Consider the following 27005-nt stretch of genomic DNA (forward strand, 5'->3'; position numbering starts at 1 on the left):
TTCTTAGAACTTTTTTTTGTTATTTTGGGATGACTCTTTTTTGAGAGAAACTTGTGTTTAATTTAGCTCTTGTTTTGGATCCCATGGTTGTTTTGAATTTTGAATTTGGGATGACATCAAAATTTAGTATCCAACTATTATTAGTGGCACTACAAAAAAAACTTACTTTTGACCTTAATGTTAATTTGCTTGTAATTAATTAGATTCTAATCATCAATATTATTGTTAATTTTATATTGATATATATATATATATATATATATATATATATATATATATATATATATAATGACATATTTATGTAATGATACAGAAATAAACCGTGGTAAGATAAATGGTTTAGAAAGCATAACATATAACAACGGTTTTAAATATGTGGTCATAACCAAACCGTGGCTATATCTTGAACCAAAACTGTATCGTAAATGTTAAATTGAAACCGTGGCTTTACCATATAGCCACAGTTTTGCAGTCATGGCAAATACAAACCGCGGCCTTAATCAAGCTACCTAAACTGTGGCCTAAAAAAGCCACGGTTGTCAAAAAGGCGTGGTCTATACCAAAAAACCGTGGACTTTACTTTAGGCCACGGTCGCATACTCCACAGTTGGATTTCCGTGGCCAAACCGTGGCCTCAGCGTTACGCCACGGTTATTTTGCATATAGCCTCGGTTTCTTGGGCGTGGCAGGAGACCTTTTTTTTTGTAGTGCCATATCTACTCGGATCGAGGAACAAGTTATATTAACCAGCTCTATTTCCAATTGCAAGTTTGAGATGTAACCTAAGAGGGGAGATGAATAAAGGTGGCCCAATTTGTATCATTTTCACGCTATGTTCTTAATTTTCCTTTGATATGATAATGATATATTCTTAGAAATATAAAGTGCAGAAAGTCAAAGTGCATAAAATGTAAATGACACAAGTATATATCCTAGTTCTCCTTATCAATCAGTGGTACATCTGGTCCCTTAACACCTTGAAGGATTTTCAACCATGCAAGATCGTTGCACAAGCCTCACGCCAAGACCTCTCTTACAATCTTTCAACTTAAACACCAAATTTATGGTGGAATCTGAATCGAATGACCTTTTCGTGCTTGCTACCTCGGCCTAAAGACAAAATAAATTTTTGAATTAGATTCTACAAATTTGTATTTCTTAAAATAATTATTATATATGTTGCAACTGTCATAATGCTAATAAATATAGAAGAAAAGACCAAAAATACGATAAAAATTTGATTTTTATAAAAATATATAGACATGAATCAAATTTTTTCTATAAATTAAAATTTTCTCTCATTCCATTTTTGCATTTCATATTTAGATAAAAGCAAAGAGATTAAGAGAGAACGTGAAATAAATCACAACAACACTTTAATATTGATCTGATTTCTTTGTTGCTCTCTCTTAAGGTATCTTTTATGTAAATATGAAATACAAAAATCAAATGAAAGAGAATTTTAATTTATAGCAAAAATTTGAGAGCTTTGTCTAGATATAGTAGATATAGTTTTAATTCATGCAAATAGATATTTTTATATATAAATCCAACAATGAGAGACATAACAAAAAAAACAATGCATAAATACACAAATTTAAACAAAATAAAAAAAAACATTTATACACAATTCAATGATTAATTACATCTATGATAATAAAAAGAGGGTTCAATAATGCATACCTTAATGTTCCAAAAATCTGATAACTTTATCGATATCCTGCGGATTTCTCTCTCACTCTCTCCACTCTCACTTCAATGTAAATATAAAATGCACAAATGAAACTAGACACAAATTCAATTTATAGAGAATACTTGAATGTGTTTTTTTTTTCAATAATAAAAGGATTAATTGTTTTTTAAATAAATTTAAAAAGTTGTAAAATTAATTAGTTATTTTGAAGTAAAAAAATTATAGTAACCTAATAGAGATATAATTTATAAAAAAAATTAAATTAAATTTTTAAAGTTTAAACCCATATTCAAAACTCACAATTCAAACACATAGGTATTTTTTATTTATTTTTAATAGAGAAACATTTGCATGGTAGATTTGAATAATAACTTTTTTTTTACAAACTAAAAACTCAATTCTCAAGGAATTCAAAAAAGAAATATTTACAAAATTATTATAACATATTAAATCAGAATTGATTTTGAAGATTGACCAACCAACTAGTTGATTAAGATGAAACAAAGAAACATATACATGATAAAACACAAACATATTAAATCATAATAAAACACAAACATATATATATATATACAAGATTTAGATAGATTAAACAGATCCATATACATGTAAAACTACCGTTATTATATTTTTATACAATGATCAATATCATACATAAAAATAAAAGGTTTAGTTAAAGAAACTATACCTCAATTTATGAGTAGATTAAAAAATGGATTGATGTTAACAATCACTCGCCGAACACTGCTGCCACACTGAATTCTCTCCCACTCTCTGCTCTGTGTAAATATCAAATGCAATAATGAATTTGGGTATAGCTTTAATTTATAAAGAGAATTTGATTTTTTTTTTCAATTTAAATTTAAATATTTGTTTAACTCGTTTCTAAATATCATGTAATTGTTCATTGTTGCTGACAACATTTTTGTCTCAATGCATCCCCTCGTCAGTTGCTAACCTTCTCTAATAGTTAGAAAATATATTCAATTAGTCAAATACATTCTATACATAAACAATTTTACTTTTTAAATTATTAACATAATATTTTTCAAAATTTTTGCATGCATCAAAATACAATGTTTTTATTGACCGAAGGACCAATGTTTATCACATTTCCCCTTTAGTTATTTTTTCTATTTTTCTATTTATTTTAATTTATAAGTCAATACAATGAATGGGTTGTTTTGTGATTAATAAATACAAAATATAATTGTTAAGTAAGGTAATAAATAATATAGATATGGAAACCATCCTAATTTGTTTTAATACTTTCTTTTAAATGAAAATCTCCAATAAAACTTTAAAAAACAAGCACATTACTACTAAAAGTACATATATACATATATATATATATATATATATATATATATATATATATATATATATATATATATATCCTTTTAGTTTCACGTACTGAAATTTCATGACACTACGTTGGTGTCTTTTTATATTTCCATTTGAACATTTAAGTGAGTCGATAATTGTTTAGGTGTCCAATCCTCTAGAGGTCATGAAGTAGTGTTGTTTTGTTTCCCCTTTTGTATTCCGATTGAGTACCCTTTATTTTCGCTTTAATGCAATCTTATTATTTATTAAAAAAATAAAATTAAAAACATAGTTCTAGAAGAGTGTCAAATATGACTCTGAGGGGTGACGAGACAAAATATCATTGTATTGTTATCTCTAACTATGTAAATGGTGACCCAAACCCTGACATAAGTCTTATCTTATTAAATGATTTTATTATGTATTTTTTTTTGTTCTTGAATTATAAATATAAAATAAGTTAAATTCTATGAAACTTTTTCAATAATATATTAAAATATATTAAATAATCATAAGAAATTATTTATTAATATTTTTTATAACTAAAGCTAGAAAAAAAACGAAAAAAATAGATTATGTTACTCAAATTAATGATAAACACTACTAAATTGAGTATTATATCGATGGTAAACATAATAAAACTAGTCACCACAAAAATGTTTGTCACTAAATAATTAGTAAATGTCTGAAACTTTATGGCATCTGTATATTGATTTGAGTATTATAAATTTGGGTGTTTATGTGGTTCATTAGACAACCTTGATTCCTCTAAAATCGATTATGTCTTGGCAACCAATCAATTCTTTCACTTCATGGCACACCATAGTACAAGTTTGGGTGTACTCTCAATCGTCCACATAGTGGTTCCTAATTTATTCCATGTAGCCAATACACTAAGTGTTATCCTTTACAATGTTGTTGTAGAGTTTGACATCAAGATAGTCTTAACCCAACAATTTTAACTTGGACCATGAATGATTGATAAAGTCTTTTCAACTGATATCTTATCTTCCTTAAATTCCAAACAGTCCAATTTGACCTTAACCTCTATTCATTGGAAGTAATTCTGCATAAAAAACACGCAATATATTTTGCAATAACATCCTTAGGTGTTAACCACACAAAATCCATGCGTAATTCTGTGGAATTTCGGAAATGTATTTCCCATCAGCGACCAAATATTTCAGCAGCAAACATGTAGTTATACCTGCAAAATTTCCCCATGATTGCTTGCACTCGTTGAATAATTATTTCCTACAAAATTTACTACAATTACTTTTTATATAGGAGTCATGTATTAAGAAAAGATAAATAAAGATATACAAAAGAAAAAAGGGAGAGCCAAACTAAGACTCTAACCAATAAAACCAAAAGAGGCGACAACAAAAACTTAGCAAAAATAAAATTCAAGCATGACTATCTTGTTTCTAACTAAATGATGTCCAATGGCGAAAGGGGTGATCCCACCATGTGAAATCATCGGTAGGCAAACCTATGGAGGCATGTTTGTCAACACAAATGATTTCCTTCTCTATGTATGTGTTATGGTGCATCTCATATCCTTAACTAGAGCTAAACAACAGTGCCATATGCTATGAATTTGTCAGGGGACTGGAATTTTTATTTTCTAGGCCAAGGTAATAAGCACGAAATCCATCTAAATTCAAATGAATCTCCAGTGCCTTTCATAAAGAGCAGTAAAACATCCAATTAAATCATCATATTTGTTTCTAAAAGTTTCATCACCAGACGTTGTTCCAAGATAACTACTTGCAGCATTATTTGTGTAGCATTTGAGCCAATTCATGAAGGAAGATGTGAAATAATTTACATGATTTTAGAGATGCACCATAATGTTAAATATTTTTTACAAAAAATTTTTGCAAATGTATTCCAGCGGAATGTTTAGCTAATTTTCATTCTTAGAAAATTGTTTAATTTGATATTTCTGTAGAAAAAATCACAGGTATTCTTGCAAATATATTTTTGACAAAAAACCTGCGGGAAAATAAAGTATTTTTATTTGTGAACAACATTAGAACATTCTTAAATATATAAGCCACAAATTTTATAACCTTTAGCTATGCTCACTTCACCATGCAAAATGTTCAATGTTCCATGTTTAACTCTAATGCATAAGTTATGGTCCATGTTTTGCATAGCTTCTGGAAAATACGTCACATTATGCAGAAGAAACTCACAATATCAAATATTTTAAGTCTAACAGTGTAATTTCATAAACCTCACAAGCCTTATTGTTAACAAGGAAAACTTCTTCACCTTGGGTTAGCTTCAAATTCTTAAAATATTCTTTTCTTGGACACATGTGATAAGAGAAACCTGAGTTCTTAACCTAACTTTCTTCAATCTTCATACTCGATACTACTAGTGCACCGATACTTTCATAACAATCCTCATCTAAGAGCAAAAGCAATCGGAAAATAATTAGCATTGCCTCTCCTTTCATGACGATATATCAAGAAGTGTCTGATTTTGTGACAAGTAAATCATTGTATCTCTTATTTGTCAAACATCTTTGATTGGGACATCCATCTATACTTGTTTCCTCCTCGTGAGACACTAAAACCTCTACCACTTTCGTAAATCTTCAAATATTAAACTTTGACGTGTAAGTATAAGATGAAACCTAAGATGAGGGTGAATTAAGGTTGTCCAATTCTTCTCGCTTTAGCGTTATATTCTTAATTTTTTTTTTTTGATTTGATAATGATATTGTTCTTAGAAATATAAAGTGCAGAAAGTTAAAGTGGAGAAATGTAAATGTCACCAAGATATATCCTAACTCCCTATTATCAGTCAAGGATACATCTAGTCTTTTAACAACTTGAAAGATTTTCTACTATGTTAGATCTTTGTATAAGCCTTACACAAAGGCCTCTCTTACAATCTTCTAACATAAAAACCAAATCTTTGATGGATTTTAAATCTCCCCAAAGAAAATGACCTTTTTCAAAGTCATAAAACACTTTGATGAATCTCACATAAATAATAAAGTACACTACTTTCTGTTTACAACAAAAAGAAAGCACCCCATTTTCTATGACAAATAATTATCACTATACACATGGTGATCAAAACAAAAATTGAAAAAGATTTTAAATATATGCAATGTTCTTGATTCAATACTTATATAGAAAATTGATATTCTCTTTCAATGTACAATTCAAATATAAAAATCTTAATTGCTTATAAACGTTTTGGAAAGATATGACAATTCATGCAGAAAAAAGTTTCAATGATATTTGAGAATGAACACTTGAAAACAATTTCAATTGTATGAAAAAATTATGTGAAAATTGAAATTTGAAAACTGATGTATTTTTCTTTAAATAAATCCTAATAAACCTTTATGATCAGTAAATGCATAAGTTTGAGACATTTCCATGAAGTTTTGGAAAATTTTAGAATAGTGATTCATTAAAAGACACAATTTTGCATCCTATACCCGGTTTTTAAAATCCATTAAATGTTATATTATTTAAAAAGTGAATAACGATTTTCAAATTTCAAATAAAATTGGTTCCTAAATCATATAGTAAGTTCTCTGACTTAGAAAGTGCAAACCTATTGTTTTAAAATTTATGAAAGAGTGGGTATGTTATCTATTATACCTAACGTGTAACTGATTAAGACCCAAAAATTATTGGAAAAATATTTTTTGAAAAGACATGAATTAAGTAGTTTTGATACAGATTGCTTAGGAACATTAGAGATGAAAAGATGAATGATTTTCTTAGCATCTAAAGATATACATAACGAATTGCAATTGAGTACCTTAACATTAAGATCAATTTCCTTTACTTCCAAAATATCCATAAGCTTATGCATTATTGATTATTGATTCTAAACTTTTTTCTTTAATATTTTTTCTTTGATTAACTATTGTCTTAATCAAACCAAACAAAGATAGATGATGAACATCATCTTCACAATATTCCCCTTTTTGATGATGACAAAATATATTGATGGGTAGTTTTTTTTTTAATTTGATGCCCCTTTATATTGCAATTCATGCTTATCTTAGGTATCATGAAAATTAATAAAAACAAACATCTCTTCTCCCCCTTTTTACCTTATAAAAAGAAAAAGTGTAAAATTCAAAGTTAAGTAATATAGAGAAAAGATACATCATATTTTAAAGGACTTATCTTCTTCATTATGATTTGATGTCAATGTTGATATCCAAGTTTATGCTCTTCGAAAGTGATTATGTTGATACCAATGATATGCTCTCTGAAAGTGTCAATCTTTTCAAATGAATTAATTCAAATGAAACTTTAATCTTACCATATCATATGGTCTTATTTTATCTTGAAAACCAATCTTTATTTAATAATTTTAGAACAAGGCAGTACTGCAAATAACACGTTTCACCTCGGGCGCGAAATTCATTTAACATCGTCTATAGAAGCGAGATAACGAAAGGCGTCATGAAAAGTATGAACTTTACCCCTCAATTTTTATAACACCAAGGGAAAAAATCTTATGCACATGGGTTCGAACCTCAGCTTCTGCACTTTTAATATTTTTAAAACTAGCACATCATATATCTCTATTTATAAATAAAACCGAGGGGTAAGATTTATTTATTTTGTTTAAACTCGTTACAAACTACAAAATATAAATAAATTAATTGTTTACTCTAAATACTATGCTTTTTACACAAAATATTTCTTTAAGTATGTGTGTGTGTGTGTGTGTGTATATATATATATATATATATATATATATATAACAATTTCCGAATCTGATTCATCGTCATCACTGTTGGTGAAGATCGAATATTGGATTCTCATTTTCTTGAAATATCAAAGAAGATAAAATGTTGGATGCAATACATTTTGTGCTCATTATTTTAGAGTTCTATGTATTGCATGCAATCAACTTATAAGGAACTATTTGCTCCAAGTAAGGAGTAATCAGTTCCTAACATTAGAAATATTTTTCTGCACTTGTAATACATCATAGAAAACTTTTCCAAGCTTCTTTAAGTTCCAAAATTTCATGATCTTGAGCAAATGTTTTCAAGGAAAATACTTTCACAAAAAAAATATATAGTGGTGGCTATAGATAGTTTGTTGTGGCTTGACTTCTTCAATTCCTTCATGTGCTTATTCCAATTTAATCCAGATTTCCTTGGTTGTTTTCAACTTAAGACTCTGAAAAAAATACATTCATTTCTAAGGTAGATGCAAGTATATTTTTTTGCCTTCTTGTTATATAAGATTTTTCTTGTTCCCATTGTTCGTATAACTTTCCATATTTTGTTGTTTTACATTATTTATGATAGTTGTAAGAATGAAGGATCTATCCTTGACAACACTTCATATTTCATCCTCTTGTGCTTCTAAGTACATTTGCATATGAATTTTACAGAAATCATAGTGTTCACAAACAAAATATGGTGATTTGTTGGTTCTACCCCCATCTGCCAAGAGCAGTTTTGTGGAATCTATATCTACCCGGATCAAGGAACAAGTTACATTAGCCAGCTCTGTTGCCAATTGCAAGTTTGAGATGCAACCTAAGAGGGGAGGTGAATAAAGGTGGCCCAATTTTTCTCATTTTTTCGCTTTGTTCTTAACTTTCCTTTGATATGATAATGATATATTCTTAGCAATATAAAGTGCAGAAAGTCAAAGTGCATAAAATGTTAATGATACAAGTATATATCATAGTTCTCCTTATCAATTAATGGTACATCTGGTCCCTTAACACCTTGAAGGATTTTCTACCATGCAAGATCTTTGTACAAGCCTCACGCCAAGGCCTCTCTTACAATCTTCCAACTTAAACACCAAACTTATGGTGGATTCGGGATCTCTTTGAATCAAATGACCTTTTCTGAAATCATCAAACACTATGATGATTCTCACATAAACCAAAAAGTACAATACTTTTGTTTATAACACTTAGAAAATACACCACTTTCTACTACAAGTAATTGTCATCACACACTTGATAATCAAAACAAAGCTTGAAACAGGTTTTGCATATATGTAATGTTATGGAATCAATTTCAATACAAAAAATTGTTCTTCTCTTTCAATATATAATTTAAATATAATAACCTTAATTCCACATAAACGTTTTGAAAATATATGACAATTTATGCAGAAAAAGTTTCAATGATATTTGAGAATGAACACTTGAAATGAATTTGAATTGTATGAAAAATTGTGTAAGAAAGAGTTAATTTGAAAACTGATGTATTTTGCTTTAAATACATCCGAAGAAACCTCTACGAATATATGCACAAGTTTGAGACATTTCCAAAATGGTTCACAATAGTTTAGATAGAAAATTATTCATAAAAAGACACAATTTTACATTATATACCCAGTTTCTTAAATCAGTTAAACGGTCACCACATATTTAAAAACTGCATAATAGTTTTTGAATTACAAACATAATGGATTTCCTAAATCGGTTAATGAGTTACCTGATTTAAATAGTGTATATTCAACGTTTTAAAATTTCTGGTTGAATGAGTATGTAATCGATTACACCAAAAGTGTAATCAATTATCACCCTATAAATTTTGAAAAGTATGTTTTGAAAATGCTTTAATGAATAATACTTAGGAACATTAGAGATGAAAAGATAAATGATTAATACATAATGAATTGCAATTGACTACCTTAGCATCAAGATCAATTTTCTTTACTTCCAAAATATTCATAAGTGTTTGAATTTTTTATTCTTGATTCTAAATTTCTTTTTTTAATATATCTTCTTTGATAAATTTTTGTCTTCGTCAAAATAAACTAAGGTAGATGATAATGAACACTTCTTCACAAGATAGTAACAATGACACCTTGGGTTAGAAATTCATTAGACAGTTTTTTTTTTTTTTTTTAATAAGCAATTGATTGATTGAATGAAAAGCTCGCACTAGGGGTGCAACCCTTACAAAAAACAAGGCACTATGGTATACGATATTCGGATAAAGGAAGTTTAAATCATTCGTAGTAGTTTGGTTTAAACTTCGTATATCCACAACCTAACCATCTCCAAGAAAGAAACACAATGTTAGTACACACCACCTCAAAACTAAAAATCTCCCCCCTAAAAATCATGGCATTTCTCATAAGCCAAATACACCAAAGAGTAGCTATCCAAACAAAATTGATCGCAATTCTACGCTTGCCACCTAACGCCTTTTCTTGGATGACTTCGAACCTAAGAAAATCATCCACAGTAATCTCCTCCGCTATATCAAGCCACGTGAAAACATAGTTCCAAACCGCTTTCACCTCTTGACAAAAAAAGAATAAATGGGAAGAAGATTCAAGAGAGGAGCCGCACATCACACAATTCGGACACACAACACTAGTCACACCTCTTTTCAACAAATTATCTCTAGTAGGGAGCCGGTCAATAAAAAGCCGCCAAGTAAAGACCTTAATCTTGGGAGGAAGTTTAAGATTCCACATTACCTTCAACGAATTAATCACATGAGAACAGTTAATTAGACAGTTAATTCTATTGAATCAACTCCTTTAGAGTTTGGAGCGGTTTGTCTCATGAGAACAAAATTATTAAAGTCATACCTCCTTGATATATTAAGCTTCTGCATTCATATTCTTTTCCCGATGTTAAGCATGATAAAGTGATCTATGATCTTTAAGAATGTTAAGTCAATCTCAACAAGGATTAGTGGATCTTTTGGATTGAAAGTACATATCTTTGGAGGATGTTAAACTTTGAAATTAATTTTTTTAAGGATATTAAGCTTAAAGAAACAATCTATATTTTCCTAATATTAAATCTTTCTAAAAAAAGTTGAATTGCAAGTAGATATCTTTGGTCGGGTTTGACTTTTTTAAAAGTTCAATCTGATCTTATAATATGTTTAACATTTTATTTAATTAAAACTTTAAAATTATAGGCTAAATTACAGTTTTGGTCCCTCTGTTTTAGATTTTTCACGATTTTGGTCCCCCTATTTTCTTTTTAAACAGTTTTGGTCCCCCATCCCAATTTTGTCCATGAATAGTGCATGAACAGTACATGTCCGTACATGAACAGTACATGTCCGTACATGAACAGTACATGTCCGTACATGAACAGTACATGAACAGTTGCATCAAAATTGGGATGGGGGACCAAAACTGTATAAAAAGAAAATAGGGGGACCAAAATCGTGAAAAACCTAAAACAGGGGGACCAAAACTGTAATTTAGCCAAAATTATATTAATTAAATTAATATCATTTTTATTAATAATTTTTAGTTGTATTATCAATTACTCCCTTCGTTTTTTATTATAAGTCGTTTTGGAAAAATATTTTGTATTTTAATATAAGTCGTTTTACTATTCCAATGAATAATTAATGCTATTTTTCCTATTATAGCCTTAAATATTTATTATTCTCTCTCATTTCAATTATATAAATTTATCTTCGACATGTCATTAATGAAGGATAATTTTGTAAAAAACTTCATAATTTCTCATTTTTATACAACAATTATTATTTTTCTTAATCTGTGTGAAAAGTCTAAAATGACTTATAATAAAAAACGGAGGGAGTAATATACAAGAAAAATCATTTAATTTTCATAGCATTATAAAGAGTGTTCAAAGTTAATGTGAGAGAAAAGTCATGAACAGTTTTCAAAGTTAATGCGAGAGAAAAGTCATGTTTCTTTTATATATGAAGTTTAAAATTTATGAATTGCAATTGATTACTATGCTTACAAAAAACTTGATATCAGACATAAATTAGCACTCTACTTTATAGTTTACTATATTATAGAATTTATTAGTAGATATAATCTAGACTATATTTTTTATGTGAGACATAAATTTTATACGTGACAAGTTTAAAATTTTATATTTAATTCCCCTATGCATTATTTTCATAAGTTAAAGTTTGGTAATAAAGTGTATATATAAGTGCCGCGAGACTTTTTTTTTTTTTTTTTGTGTAAGCAAGAATTAATATAAGGGAGAACTAAGGGTTCTCCAATCCGATTACACAGTTACACGGGAAAATCCGGCAAAAAGAAAAGATTACAAACCAATTATTTATACGACAAAAGTACAAAGGATCCTTGCAAAACTCGTGGAAAGAATAATTGGGGTGTGTAATTTTCCCGCAAAACGACCATTTCCAAACCAAAAGCTTAATATTTCAAACGGTATTATTCACATTCCAAACTTCCTTCCAGAAACTACTTTCGTTCCTAACCAACCAAATAATTCAAGTAGTAGCAAGCCAAACTACTCCCAATTTCATATACTTCACCTTTTTTCTATGAAAAAAAGAAGTGTCAATTCATAAAATTCGACAAACACTCTTTCTCTACCCTATCCCCTTTACCAACCCAAAAGCATTCTTCCTCCAAATATTTTTAACCACCAAGCAACTAAAAAAATAAATGATTACTACTTTCCAAACAATATCCACACAAAAATGCACTTTAAATCATCCAAAAGAATAGAAATACCTCGAACCACCAACAAATCCTTCATCAATAGCCTATTGTGAAAAAGTCTCCACCCAAATTCCATGATCTTGAACGGAACTTCAAATTTCCACAATAACCCAAATGCTTCGTCATGCCTAGTAGAAGGACCATACGGAATACGAAGTTTATCATAAAAATTATAACAAGAAGCAACCGAAAACTCCGAATCCAAGTTTTCACCCCAAACAACAGAATCCTTCCCTTCCAACCAACCTCTAAACCCCTCCACCCGCCCTTTCAAAGTCGCAGCTTCCTCCACTAAAATAAAGTCATCCGCACCTACGTCGCAAACACCAAAATCTCCCCATTTCCACTCTCCATCATCCCATCCTTCCATGGCCGCCACCGAAACATTCTTTAAACGAGAGATCTTGTATAATTCCGGGAACGCCTCTTTCAAAGTAAAATCTTCCAACCACATAGCCTCCCAAAAAGGGGTATTAAAGCCATTATGAATGGAAAACCTACTATAAGCAACAATAGGATCAAGAGAATAAGAAGAAATAATCTTTAAAATATCCTTCCACCAAAACGAACATTTTGAGGTTACTTTACATTCCCCTCCCCCGCCGAACATTTTTTAAGACAAATCTTCATACCGCATATTCAATACTTTATACCACAACGAATTTTGCATTGTAGAATCTGTCACCTCCACTTGTTAAGAAGAGCCAAATTAAACAAAACGATATTTATAACTCCTAACCCCCCTTATTCAATGGTAAAGTAACATCATCCCACTTTAACCAATGAATTCTTCTTCTTTCCTCTACACCTCCCCATAAAAATTTGCTTTGAATACTTGTAAACCTCTTCGCCACCTTTCTCGGCATTTTGTAAAGAGACATTGTAAAAATAGTCAAGGAACTAAGCACAGACTTTAAAAGGGTAATTCTACCACCCAAGTTTAAAAATTGGTTCGTCCACCCATCCAAACGGTTCTTCAACTTAGACAAGCGAGGATTCCAAGTAACTTCTTTCCTAGGATCGAAACCAATAGGTATTCAAAGAAAATAAAATTTTCTATCCTCCAACTTACATGAAAGAAAGTGAGAAACCTCCTCCAAAAAATGAATATTAGAATTAATGTCAATTAACTTACTTTTGTGGTAGTTAACTCCAAGCCCCGACACTAGCTTAAAAGCCCGAAGCACCGCTCTCATAGCCCAAACGTGTTACCAATTACCATCTCCCACGATTAAAGTGTCATCCGCAAATTGAAGGATATCCACTGGACAAGATCCCTTAATATTAAAACTTTGAAATTCCCTCACCTCAATCGATTTTCTAACAAGCCCCGCTAGACCTTCCGCCACCAAAACAAAATGAAACGGAGAAAGAGGGTCGCCTTGTCCCAAACCTCTACTCACCATAAATTCTTTTGTTGGACACCCATTAACAAGCACTGGCATATTACCATTAAACACCAATAATTCCATCCATTTCATCCACTTGTCTCCAAACCCTATTCTATTTAACATGTATCTTAAAAAGCTCCAACTCACCTTGTCATTGGTATACTAGTATACTTTGGCTATAAATCAAATTGACTGCATGTATGAAAATCTTAGTTAATGAATTTGTGAACCTAGATTTTCATCTATCTAGTTGAAACAACATACATAGAGAAACTTGCAAATCTATGGATTTTGACATATTTCTTAACAAAGTGCACTTCATATATGTTACTTATAAAGAAATGATAAATGCTTTAACTACAAAAATTTTACAAACATTTCATATACCAATGAAAATGAATGTGCTTTAAGTTCAACATTAAAAATAATAAATTATAGGAAATCTTTTGCAACATATATAATTGTCTAAATGAGTTTTCATAACTCTCAAATTATTCAAACTGAATTCAAACAGGACAATTAATCACATTCAATTGAATGTATGGCTATTAATCATAATTAAGCTCAAGTCTTATTATACTTATTTATTCAAAACTAAATTTGAAATTCGAACCAGATAAGTTATAACGAAAATGCTAAATAGAGTAAGTAGACAAAAATAAATAATAAATTATACATTGATAAATGCATAATAATTTTTTCCTCATATCTCAAATCATCTATACTATTTATCACATTTGTACATTTTGGAGAATCAAGCTCATTTAACACAATTGAATAATCTAATATCAGCAAGTCATATGTCATACATTTTCAAGATTCATGAAAAACAAGTGAAATATATGTTTAAAATTACTTGGTATAATAAATCAACAAATAACTTAGTCATAAGAAAGAAGATGAAAAATGTATAATGTATAAAATTTTATTTACCTCTATTTTCATTGAGTCTGTAATGTGTAGATGTTGTAGGGTGCTTAAAACCTGTTACATATATTATATACTTAAATATTTGAATAGATTAATGCTACATTAGTAAACATTATAATACTAATTAAGATATAATTTTACCAATTTAATCATATCAATGTAAATAATAGACTTTTCATTATTTCCATTCAATTGTAGTATTAAACTTCGAAATGCATGGATACATCTATATGTAAGGTAAATAAATCCATAGTATTTGAAAAGTGAGTATATTAATGGCAGTAAATTAGTTGTTACTAATCCTCAACTAAAATATTATAAACAAGTAATTAAGAAAGTAATGTGAAAATACCTCATCCCATGTTCCTCAAAGCCCTAAGTGGAGGATTAGTTCTGATGAGAATGTGGTTATTACAACGAAGATGATTCTTCGATCTAGCCAATGTTGTACTGGTCTGCACGTGTTGGTCAGATTCTACAACAACACTAAATCCTGGTCCAGGTGGAGCTGGTGGAGATTTTAGGTGGTAACTACTTATTGAAGGATCAAAAGGCAGTTGTGGTTGTCGTGGTATATAAGTTTTTGGTCTTAATAATGTAGTCCATTGTAATTATATCATGTTGATAATGTAGTCCAAGATATTGAAGACATGTTATTGTTTACTTTGTCTTGATAAAAAGTGGGAGGAGGTGGATTTATGCGTCTTCTTGAAGTTCCACCAACTTTTTTGCCTTGATTTAAACTCTATCCTCTCACAAAACTTGGTGATCTACTTCTCTTGAACGAAGCATTACCAGTACCGATAGAAGTAACGATAATAGGTGTAAAAATGTTGTTATTTCTACCATTATTGAATGAAGTATAACTACCATTATTATTATTTCTTGTTCTACTTTGAACTTGATGTTAGTTAGATGGAGCAACTCAAAGTTGTCCAATGCTTGGAAACATAGATGTTGGCATGCGTGTTGTATTGACACACCAGGCAATACTTCTTCTGGTAGTATGAACTAATATGAGAGATGAACCAAAAAGTCATGGTGGGGAAGAGTCGGAAGAAGGAGGTGTTTCATTATCATTATAAAAAGTGATATTGACAGTTGTTGGAAGTACCATAGCGGAAGGATAATGATTATCATTAGTAAAACGGGTAGTAGTAGTTTTTGTTGTGTTATTAGTGATAACCAACAAAAACTACTAATATACAATATATTGATGAAAACCATTATTCTTGTGCTATGGTACTTCCAACAACCATCAATATCACCAATTATAATGATAATCAGACTCCTCCTTCTTCTGACTCATCCCCACCGATACTCTTTGGTTCACCTCTCACTTTAGTTCCTATTACTAGAAGGAGTATTGCTCAGTGTATCAATTCAACATGCATACCATCATCTTTGTTTTCAAGCATTGGACAACTTGGAACTGCTCCATCAAACTATCATCAAGTTCAAAGTTGAACAAGAAATAATAATGGCAGTTCTACTTCATTCAATAATGGTAGAAATAATAATGTTGTTACACCTGCTACTGTTATTTCTACTGGTACTAGTAATGCTTTGTCAAGAGAAGTAGATCACAAGATTTTATGAGAGGAGAGAGTTCAAATCAAAGTTCACAAGGTGGTTGAACCTTAAGATGACTCACAAATCCCCCCCATCTACTTTTCAACCAGAAATGTAAACATGTCTTCAATATCTTCAACTTCTTATCAACTTCATTATCAAAATAGAATAGGTATACCTTTCGTTAGATTTTTCTCCTTTTGACAGGGCTAACTTAGTTGTCCTTTTTGTGATCTCATTTTATTATCTTTTCTTTTCAATATGAGCCTTCATTAAAAAAAATATATTGTTAGTGTAATGGAAAATCATGTAAAATAATAATATGTTTTTTTAGAAAAATGTTAAAGAGAAATTATTTATTAAATAAAATGACACCAATCGTAATTTACACTTCTCTCAAAGACAAGTGAAGTAACTTTTAATTGAAAACTTCTTCCACATGAAAATAATTGATAATTCAAGTTTTACTAATAAATTGGACAGAGTTTTGCTAAAGACCAAAAATAAAAGCACAATTGTGACCTCAAAGTTTATTATTTTTGTGGAAATTAACTATACAATTGTAAAATTCAATTCTACGACCAACTATACATTAGACAGCAGTAATAATTTTTTAGCAGAAAAATATAAGATTATAAGTGAACTTCTTCTACCGAGTTCAGACGAAAATGATTATAAGATAATTAAAAAAATGAAAATAAAAAGTTTAATATCATGCATGAAAATCAAAACTTTAGTTCAAGAAAATATACCTCAATTGATGAGTAGCTTTGAGAATGGATTGATGCTAGGAACCAACAGCCGATCAATGCTACCGCTATATCACACTGGAAATTCTCTCTCACTCTCAGTTACTGTAATATGAAATGTGAAAATGAAATTAGGGAGAGCTTTAATTTATAGAGAGAATTTTTGCTTTTGTTTATAGATTTAGATATTATTTTAATTCGTTTTTAATATATTCTTTTATAGAAAATTCAAATTTATAAAATAACTCAAGGTGATTAGCTAATATTTTGTCTAAATTCATCCTGCACTTCAGGTACCAACATATTTTTTAAAAAAATTTCCATATATAATTGATACCATCTTTAATATTAAAAACAATTTATTTAATATATATGTCAGATAGTCAAAATATATTATATATTAAAGTAATTTTAGTTTATAAAAATAAATACAGAGTATTAACTTTATAAGGATATATTCCTAATTCACACATTGTAGTTATATTATAATAAATTTTAATTTTAATTTAATTATAAAAATTGGACTGATTTTGATAAAATGTCTTTTATATCAATTGTTGCCAAGCCGTTTTAATTGACTGGACACCAACTTTTATCATATTTCCACTTCGATTTTTTTTCTATTTTTATATTATCCAAAATTATCAACCGATACAAAGAATGAGTTTTTGTGGTTATTTAATAACAAATATAATTGTTTTAAATATATATGAAACATAAAGTAATAATATACATAAGGAATCAACAAAATCTCTTTTAAAACTTTCTTTTTAAATGAAAATATAAACGACTTACCCTTTGACAAACTCGGGTTAAAATATTTTTATTATTATTATTATTAATTATTATTATTATTATTATTATTATTATTATTATTATTATTAATATTATTATTATTATTATTATTATTATTATTATTATTATGGTTAAATATGTTTTTAGCTCCTATAAAATTATTACTTTTGACTTTAGTCTCTATAAAAAAATTTTAACTTTTAATCCCTATAAAAGTATTTTTGCACATAGTTTTAGTCACTCTACACATATTATAACTGCGTGCAAAAGTAATTTTATAGGGACTAAAAGTCAATATTTTTTATAAGGACTAAAAGTCAAAATTAAGATATTTATAAGGACCAATAACATATTTAACCCTTATTATTATTTAATTTTTTTTCTTCTCTAATTCATTATAAGTGATCTTTCCGAGCAGAACAGGTGGCCAGCAACGGTGAGGCTTTAAATCCGGACGGTTGGAGGAAAAAAAGGTGGTTGTACCTGCAAGGTACTCCGATGCCAAAGTAAGTGTTTGAACAACAAGGTACAACAACAAAGTGAGAGATTTTGGGTAAAAAATAGATTACCTTGCCCTCTGGGGTCAGAGGGCCATTTATAGGATTGTTCTATGCGGAAAGGACTCCACTTTTTGAGGACCCACGCGAAGCGCCAGGCTAGGAAATACACGAGTTGGCTGTTACCGAGCACGAGACTTCAGCGTGCTCGGATATGTCTCGTGTTTGCCCGAGGTTGAGTTTGGGTTGCAGACTTCTTTTTGGGAGGATATCGGGGTGGGTCCTATCCATTTGAGATCGAGGCTTCATAGGATTTTTACTATCTCCCAAAGACAATCCGTCAATATTTGGGAGATGGGGAGGTTAGTAGATGGGAGGGTTGTATAGGATTTTGGGTGGAGGAGAGATTTCTTCATTCATGAAGAATTGTTAGCGGCCGAGTTTCTCCTTCTCCTTAGTGACTTTCAGTTTTCCAAGGAAAGGGACAGTTTAGGCAGAAAATTCTCTAATGATGGGTTATTCTCGGTCTCTTCTACTTACTTGTCATAGTTGGGCTCTCGGGATCTCCTTGAGACCTTTTTTTTGGAGGGGGGGGGGGGGGAATCCAAATCTCCCGCGGGTTTGGGAGTGTTGGACCCCCTCAAAAATCTATATTTTCTATTGGTAAGTTTTGCAAGACAGGTTCTCGTCTAAGGAAAATCTCTTTAAATGGGAGGTTATTAGAGAGTTGGGGGGCTTTCTTGTATATTATGTGCTCACCGGTTGGAGTATGTGTCCCATTTATTTGTTACTTGTAATTTCTCGTGTGCTGTTTCGGGTGTTTGGATGGTTAGGTTTTCAAGTGGTTCTCCTTAGGGTGTTAGGGAGTCTTTGAGTTTGTCTACTTGTTAGGAGGAAGGGCTAATAAGAAGGGTGGTTTTATTATGAATTGGTAGGCGGTGATTTGGTCTATTTGGCTTGTGCGGAATGATAAGCTTTTTTCTGTTTCATCTTCTAATGTGAAAGAGGTGGGGGATAAGAGTATCTTTTGGCCCGGTCTTGATATCTCAATACGTCTGGGCTGAACTCTCTCTCCTTTGCAAATTGGCTACGGAATCCTATCTTGTGCATTAGTCAATAGCGATTTGAGTAGTCTAGTCCACCTCTTTAGCGGTTCGTGGTTTTGGTGTAACTTGTAGTTCTCTTCTTCAGTTTCTTTTGGCCTGGTGGTTTGAGTTCTAGTTTGTACTTCGGTTGGTTGGTCAGTGGTGTTTCAGAGCTCTGGTGATGGGCCTTTTTGCTGTGGTGGTGTTTCGTTTTCCTTCAATTGTTTTTTCTATTTTTTTCTTTTACTGGGTGTTACACCCCAAAAATTTCCCTCCCAATTTTATTTCTAACTGGCTTAAGCTTCACACTCATGTACATCTTCCCATTAGGATAGTAACATAACTCATGCATCATTAACCAATAACTCAGCATCGGGATCAAGGATATTTAAGTGTTAGGGTTTCTCTATTTCTTTGAGGCTCTCATCTTCTTTCAAGGTTGATTTAAGTTGTCTCTTTATCGCTTATGGTTGGAAGTTAAGGTTTTTATTAAAGGTTACTGTGGACTTCTTTGTCATTAAGCTACGAGGTTATTCTCCTCTTCCCAGCGCCAGGTGGCAAGGTTTTCTCCAGGGATTAAGGATTAGTGTTTTAGACTTTTGTGCTCAGAGTTTGTCAAGACAAGAGATACATTGGTTATTAATGCAAGAATTTTTCTTGTTCAAGTCATAAGGCATGTTTCGTGGGACAATTGAAGAAGGGTTGAATACTTCTAAGTCAAGGAGTTATGCTTATCAAGTGTTTCGCTTCAAAATGCAAGATAACTTGAACTTTGGATTCAAGTATTGAACTAAGATTTTACTAAAGATCAAATGTGGCATACAAGGTTTTAATTCAAATTCATGTGCAAGTGTGGTGTACCAAGGTTTGTTGATTCAAGTGATCACATAAAATCAAATTTATGTTCAAGATTAATCGATTGAATCCAAGTTCTTAAACATGTGATTTATCAAGAAATAATTCAAGCTTGCTAAAATATGGAAAATTCATTCATATGGCCTTTTAGGCACATAAGTTTCAAGATTCAAGTTCATCCATCATTACAACTTCAATTCTGAATAATTTGAACAAAAAGAAAGAAAAGTATATTCAAGTCAGAGGAGTTTTCATTCATTAGAAAGTCCAAGTTACATTTTACAAACACCATCTTTTCATTCAAAAGTTACAAGTTATCTGGTAGATCGTTCCTTTCATTTTGAAACATTACACAAAAGAGAAAGAGAGTACATCAAAATATCTTGGAGCATACATTTGCCAAGCTTCAAGTTGCCACTCAAATAGCATTCATGACCAAGCTTGACTTCACGTCTTCAATCAAATTTCTAACATATACCCTTGGTCGTTGTTTCAAACTTTGATACCAAATCTAACCAGTCTATAATACCTGCATAACCAAATTCTACACCAGAAATAAGTCTCAATTCCAAATAAAAAAAATAAAGCTAATCGAACTCCAAAATAAAATCGATACTAACCTGCTAGCTCATCAAAACTGGCATAAAATCGAACTTGCATCCAAATAAAACCAAGTCTGTAATATCACTAAACCGAATCCGAATAACTGGTTTGACAAAAAGTCGCAGTTCCGAAACAATTTAAACAAACAACTCTGCATTCAATTCTAATAATACAAAATCTGCATAGAAAAAAGCGGTTCACCTGCACCTAAAACCGAATCGATCCCCAGTTCAATCGTAACAAAAAACCCTGCATGAACAAAAAAGCAACATAATAGAACTTGGGGAAAGAAAAGCTATAACAGAAAATGAAGAGAATAAAATCTGGTAACTGAATGATAACAAACTTGTAACAGAAATTCCTCTGGGATCTCCCATCTGGATCCATTCTTCATCTTCATCAAGCATCTTGAAAAACTCTCTTCTTCTAATTCTCCAAATCAAAAGATTCAACACTCCCTTCAATGCTCTCGATCATTCATTCACCATTTTGATTTATTAATCCTTCACCTCCGTTCTCTATTGTCGATCTCCAATATCTCATCACCAATCTTCAACAATTAACAATTCTGCAGAAAATCATAAACAAATTCATCTTCTTTTTCTCAAAAATCGTGAACCTTCAATATAGTCTTCAAGCTTCTCTGCAACTTCAATATCACCATAGCTAAATCTGCAACAATCACTTCATTAACCTTCATCTTTATGCATCAACCATCTTCATCTTGAATTCAACGCAAGAACAAACTCTGCAGCATAATTTCGATGATATGCAAAAATTTGTTCGAAGGAACAACAACGAAAATCAGTAAAAGCGAAACAATGTTCACGCATCTAGAAACCAAAAGAAAGAAGAACAAGAAGAAGTGAAGAAGCAGATTCATGAAGTATTATCTAAAGATTTTCTGGTTTTTTATCCATTACAATTGGCGTTGAAGCACCGTCGGAGTGTCTCTGACCGATAAGCCGTATTCCTTCTACAAGTCGTATCCATACTAATGTTGTTAAACCTGCAATTGAAAGAAGATTGATGAGAGGGAGATATGATGAGGGATTGAGATGCTAAATGAATCGAAAAAAGGGGGAATGAGATGAGAGATATTAGAGGGAGCGAGATGAGGGAGTTATCATTAGGGATGGAAAACGGGCATGCCCGCCCCATTTAGGCCCGCACCGCAAAAGTACGCGAAAAAACGGGGCGGGGCGGGCATATTTGAGAGGGCGGGTCAAAAACCTTGTCCCGCCACGCAAAATAATGAGGGCGGGGCGGGGAAAGCCTGCTGGCATTGAATATTTGAGGCCTAAAAACAGTAAAATTATATGAAAAAGCTCATGCCCGCAAAAAATGGGGCGGGGCGGGGCAGACACATTAAAGGGAGCGGGCCAAAAAGCTTGCCCCGCCCCACGAAAAAGTGCGGGAAAAATAGGCTTTCCCCGCGGACCGGGCCCATTTTCCCACCCCTAGTTATCTGTTGGCATTTGTATTCACTGTTCATGGTATACCTCCTCTTGTGAGCCCAACATACCTCCCCTTGTGGCTTCTTTTTTAGGCCATAACAAAAATCAGATTTGGGCCAATCTTTGGGCCCCTACGCCATTCTTGTTTTCCATACACCATAATTTCATAATATACCCTTTGAGCCCACTATTTTCTTGTTAGAATTTAGGTGTTTTGCTACATAGTTTGTTCCTATCATTTTAGGTGATTAAAAGAGACTAATAAATGCCATAAAAAACAATAAATCTTGTTATGTTTTTCCCTTAGAATGTAATTAGAATTTTTTTCTATTATTTTCTATGGAGGATGAATATAATCATTGTTTCTAATCATTTGCTTTGATTTTGATATAGAAGTTTGATGCGATTATTTTGATCTCAAATGCTTGAATCTTATATTGTTGGATCACTAGGGAAGCAGCTGTAGAGTTTTCTTATTGCGTGCTTGGCTTTGAAGAGGCAACGAACCTTCTCCGTTCGGTACCTTTCTTTGTTTACCTTATCTCGGCATTGTCTTTCTGTTTCCTTTCCATGAGAAGTAGGAATAGATGTGCATGACTGGGAGTCCCTACTCTAGGTGGGCACTGATGTTTTAAAAGACCTTTAGAAGGAAATTCCTACTTGTGCTTGCTTGTTTAAAGTCCTCAAATAAAAGCAATTCGGTGTGTTTACATTTGTGCTAAAGACCTCAAAGAAGGCATCCCCATCCCCATTCCCCGTTGATAAGTCCTCAAAGAAGGCATAAGTGGAAAGGGTCCGTATTTGACCTTCACATTTCAAGTCCCAAGTCGTTCTTAGCTCACGTCACCCGTTGAAGCTTTGAACAATGTTGCTCTTGTTATCGAGTCGATCAAGTGGAAAGGGCATGCGCTCAGTACCTCACAATTTGTCATCATCTTTACAATACTTAGATCGCGTCTCTTAGACGTTGACGCTTCGAGTCTTCACTCGAGTTTTGCTTGAGCATATTCTAATGGAATAGAGTCCTTTGACTCCCACGCCGCAATCCACCTTGGATTCTTGTGTTAGCTAGCTCGTGCCATGTGTGTGATCAGTGTTGCTTAAATTTGCTTGTTAGCTCTTTATTTACGGGCTTATCCCTTATCCTTCTTACCATGACATGATATGGCACATGCATGCATTCTTATTTCCATGACTTGATATGCATGTTAGTTGTTACCTAAATGCTAATGAACTAGTTGGCTTGTGTGTTTGAGTTGGTGAACTCTTTGTTGCCTTGTTAGGTGGAGAATTTTAGGAGTTGATTAGAAGCCTTGAAGGCTTATCTTTGGACACTTGTTGGTGTCATGCCATATGTGTTTTGGTGATCTAAATTTTTGGTGTTGTAACATCGACATGTTTATGCTGCTGCCTTAATACTTGAAATTTGATGTTGGTTTGTCAACCACTTGAATATGGTGAACACCATGATGATATATGTGATGTTGTGAGCTCTCTTGAGCTAATGCTTGATGTGTTAACATGATGCTTCGGTTGTTACTTTAAGCTTAAACTTATGTGTTTTTTGCAGGAAACAAAATTACCAGTGGTGTCAGATCTTATAGCAAAGTCTTTCTAGGGATGTGACGATTTGGATTAGACAGGATTTTACTATCGAAGGATTTGGTGAATTTGATTAGTGCTTCGAGTCAAGAAGTTGGAGTGAAGGATATCTCAGATCACAATCTGGTATGTCTTCGGTGCAACAATTTGAACTGGGGACCCAAACCGTTTGGGACTTTGAACGCGTGGTTGGATCATAGAGAGTTTAAATGGTTTGTGGATCAAGAATGGAAGAAGTTGTTGGTGACGGGTCGTGCTCATATAAGATCAAAGAAAAATTCAAGCTTCTAAAAGAGAGATTAAAATGGTGGAATGGTGAAGTGTTCGGTTGGGTTAATCTGAAGATTGAGAAAGCAGTGGAGGACATGAATTTCTGCAATGATCAGCTGCAATTAGTAGTTGATTCTGAAGGCGTTTTGTCGGACAATCGCAAGAAAGCAAAATTCGATTTTTGGAATACCTTGAAGCTGAGGGAGTGCATCCTAAAACAAAAATCAAGGGCTGCTTGGCTGAATGAAGGGGACACGAATACAAATTTTTTCCATAGATCTGTTAAGGAAAGAAGGAAGAGAAATAGCTTGGTGGGTATTGAATCCCCTTTAGGCAGAGTTGAAACTGTGGAAGGAATGAAAGGGGAGGTTAGACGCTTTTTTGAGGCTAAATACAAAGAGTCTCCGTTAAGAAGACCGGTTCTAGACGGTATCGAATTCAATTATATAACAACAGGGGAGGCGGAGGAATTGGAACATCCTTTCACTACGGAGGAACTAAAGGACGCGGTTTGGAGCTGTGATGGCGACAAATGCCCAGGGCTGGATAGATAAAACTTCAATTTCCTAAAGAAGGGTTGGGAGATGTTTTCGTTGGACATTTTCAACTTTGTTGTAGAATTTTATTGCAAAGCTAGATTACCAAAAGCGATAACGGCGTCATTCGTAGCTTTAATTCCGAAGGTTAAAAATCCTCAAAACCTTGGAAAGTTTCGTCCCATTAGTCTTGTGGGGAGCTTGTATAAAGTCATTGCAAAAGTTTTGGTGACAAGGATGATGAGGGTAATGGATAAATTGGTTTCAAAAACTCAAACAACTTTTATACCGGGTAAACAGATCCAAGATGGCGTGGTGGTGCTTGATGAGTTGGTGGATATGGCAAGAAGGAGTAAGAAGAGTTGTATCATTTTGAAGGTTGATTTCGAGAAGGCGTACGACAATGTCAACTGGAATTTTCTGCTGTACATGCTTAGGAGATGCGGTTTCGGGTGAAATGGGTCAGATGGATATGAGATTGTGTTTGTAAGAGCTCAATGTTAGTTTTGGTCAATGGGTCTCCAACCACAGATTTTGAGGCGGAAAAAGGATTGAAACAGGGAGATCCACTATCTCCTTTTATTTTCACAATTGTCCCTAAAGGTATAGCAAGGATTTTGGCAAAGTCTAAGGTGGATGGTTCCTTTAAGGGATTTCGTGTTAGTAATAGTTTTTCATTTGAGTTTCTGCAATTTTTTATGGACGATACAATTATTGTAGGTGAGGGATGTTAGAGTAATCTCTGGTGCATCAAAGCTATTTTGAGGGGCTTTGAGCTTGTTTCAGGTTTACAAGTGAATCTGTCAAAAAGAAGTCTAATAGGCGTTTGATAGGAAAATAGCATATGTACTATTTTGCCTATGTAGTAGTAATGGGAAAATCCCAAGTATCGAATCTCAAGGACTGCTTGACGATACAGAGTTTCACAGCAATTTCAATTAAACAAAAAGTAATAGGGTTTTTGGTTGGTTTGATAGACTTTGTAATAAAAATAAACAAATAAAATATTGAACGATGACAGGGATGAGTAGATTGCTAGGGTTTGGTGAATGATTCTTCATGTAACGAATTTTCTCTTTCAATGCAACAACATACTTTTCATAGTTAATTACCAGTTCTTTAGGGTATCTAATCCTAAGGCCTTAGTGAAGAGATCTTTGACCTCGCAACCTAATTACTATGTCCATAGATAATTCCAGTTATGGTCAAGCATTCCAATAACAAAAATTTCCGGTTACAATATGATATCCCTAGTCCTAGGTAATATAAATATTATATGTTCTTAATCGTGTCCACAAATAATATGCAGTCTAGCTACACTATTCATTCATATTCAGAATCCGTTTTTCTAACAGATAAAGCATTATTAACAGATGAAGAACAACTTAACAAATATGAAAATTAAAATAGTTATTGCATCAATTGAATAAATTCATCACAATCAGAATCAGGGTCACCCCTTAGCAATGGGGGGTTTAGCTACTCATAATAATAACAAAAACCATAGTGTAAATTGTAGACATTACAGATAAATGAAGGAAATCCAATCTTCAATGGCAAAAGCTCATAGAATTCTTCAATCCTTGCATCAAATCTGAGTTTTCCAGCCTTCTACAGTGTATTTTCGCTTCCAAATTGGTCGAACCCTTGTCCAAACACATTCTGGTCCTTTTATTTCAAAGTTTCTGGGCTTTTCAGTGAAACAGCCCAAAATGCCACGTGTGGACGCGTGTGGGCACGCGTTTGGAAAGGGTGTAACGCGTCCTGGGACGCGTCTTGGCAGAGTGGTCATTTTCTTTTGCTTTTCTGGCTTCTGGGACGCGTGTGGGCACGCGTTTGAAGGTTTAGCGCGCGTCTGGACACGCGTCTGGGCAGAAGTGTTATTTTCTGGCTCCTTGCAGGTCATGGGACGCGTCTAGGGACGCGTTTGCTCAGCAGATTGCATTTTCCACTCCCACACGCGTGTGGGAACGCGTGTCAGCAGCAGATGTATTTTTCTACAAGTCACACGCGTCTTGGGACGCGTTTGGCCAGCATTATGACTTTTCTCCAGTTTTGCACTTTTTCACACTAATTTTTCCCATTTCATTCATCCGAGCCTACAAACACTTAAACACAAAACCAAAGCATAAAATGACGAATAATGAAATAAAACATAAAATAAAATACTAAAAGATAACTGA

General features: G+C 32.4%; 2 protein-coding genes across 2 annotated transcripts; one reads left to right on the forward strand and one right to left on the reverse strand.

The window, feature by feature from the left end:
* Positions 1-10002: 10002 nt before the first annotated feature.
* LOC131632311 (uncharacterized) lies at positions 10003-13090 on the reverse strand. Its single transcript, XM_058903084.1, has 3 exons — positions 12455-13090; positions 12238-12297; positions 10003-10479 (listed from the first exon to the last, which is right to left on the reverse strand). Exons 1-3 carry the CDS (start codon positions 13088-13090, stop codon positions 10003-10005), a joined length of 1173 nt encoding a protein of 390 aa, XP_058759067.1.
* An 11153-nt stretch (positions 13091-24243) lies between these two features.
* LOC131632312 (uncharacterized) lies at positions 24244-24840 on the forward strand. Its single transcript, XM_058903085.1, has one exon. The coding sequence runs from the start codon at positions 24244-24246 to the stop codon at positions 24838-24840; it is 597 nt and encodes a 198-aa protein (XP_058759068.1).
* The last annotated feature ends 2165 nt before the right edge of the window (positions 24841-27005 follow it).

This window comes from Vicia villosa, unplaced genomic scaffold, assembly GCF_029867415.1.
Source record: "Vicia villosa cultivar HV-30 ecotype Madison, WI unplaced genomic scaffold, Vvil1.0 ctg.000926F_1_1, whole genome shotgun sequence".
NCBI classification, from domain to species: Eukaryota; Viridiplantae; Streptophyta; class Magnoliopsida; order Fabales; family Fabaceae; genus Vicia; species Vicia villosa.

Bases quoted from the DNA above. Each gene is read 5' to 3' on its own strand.
- LOC131632311 (XM_058903084.1), bottom strand. From the start codon at position 13,090: ATGTTCGGCGGGGGAGGGGAATGTAAAGTAACCTCAAAATGTTCGTTT. The intron at 12,298-12,454 runs GTGTGGATATTG...TTTTTTTCATAG, and splicing joins ATGATTTAAAGTGCATTTTT to AAAAAAGGTGAAGTATATGA. The intron at 10,480-12,237 runs GTTGGTTAGGAA...AATTCGTTGAAG, and splicing joins GCTACTACTTGAATTATTTG to GTAATGTGGAATCTTAAACT.
- LOC131632312 (XM_058903085.1), top strand. From the start codon at position 24,244: ATGGAAGAAGTTGTTGGTGACGGGTCGTGCTCATATAAGATCAAAGAA.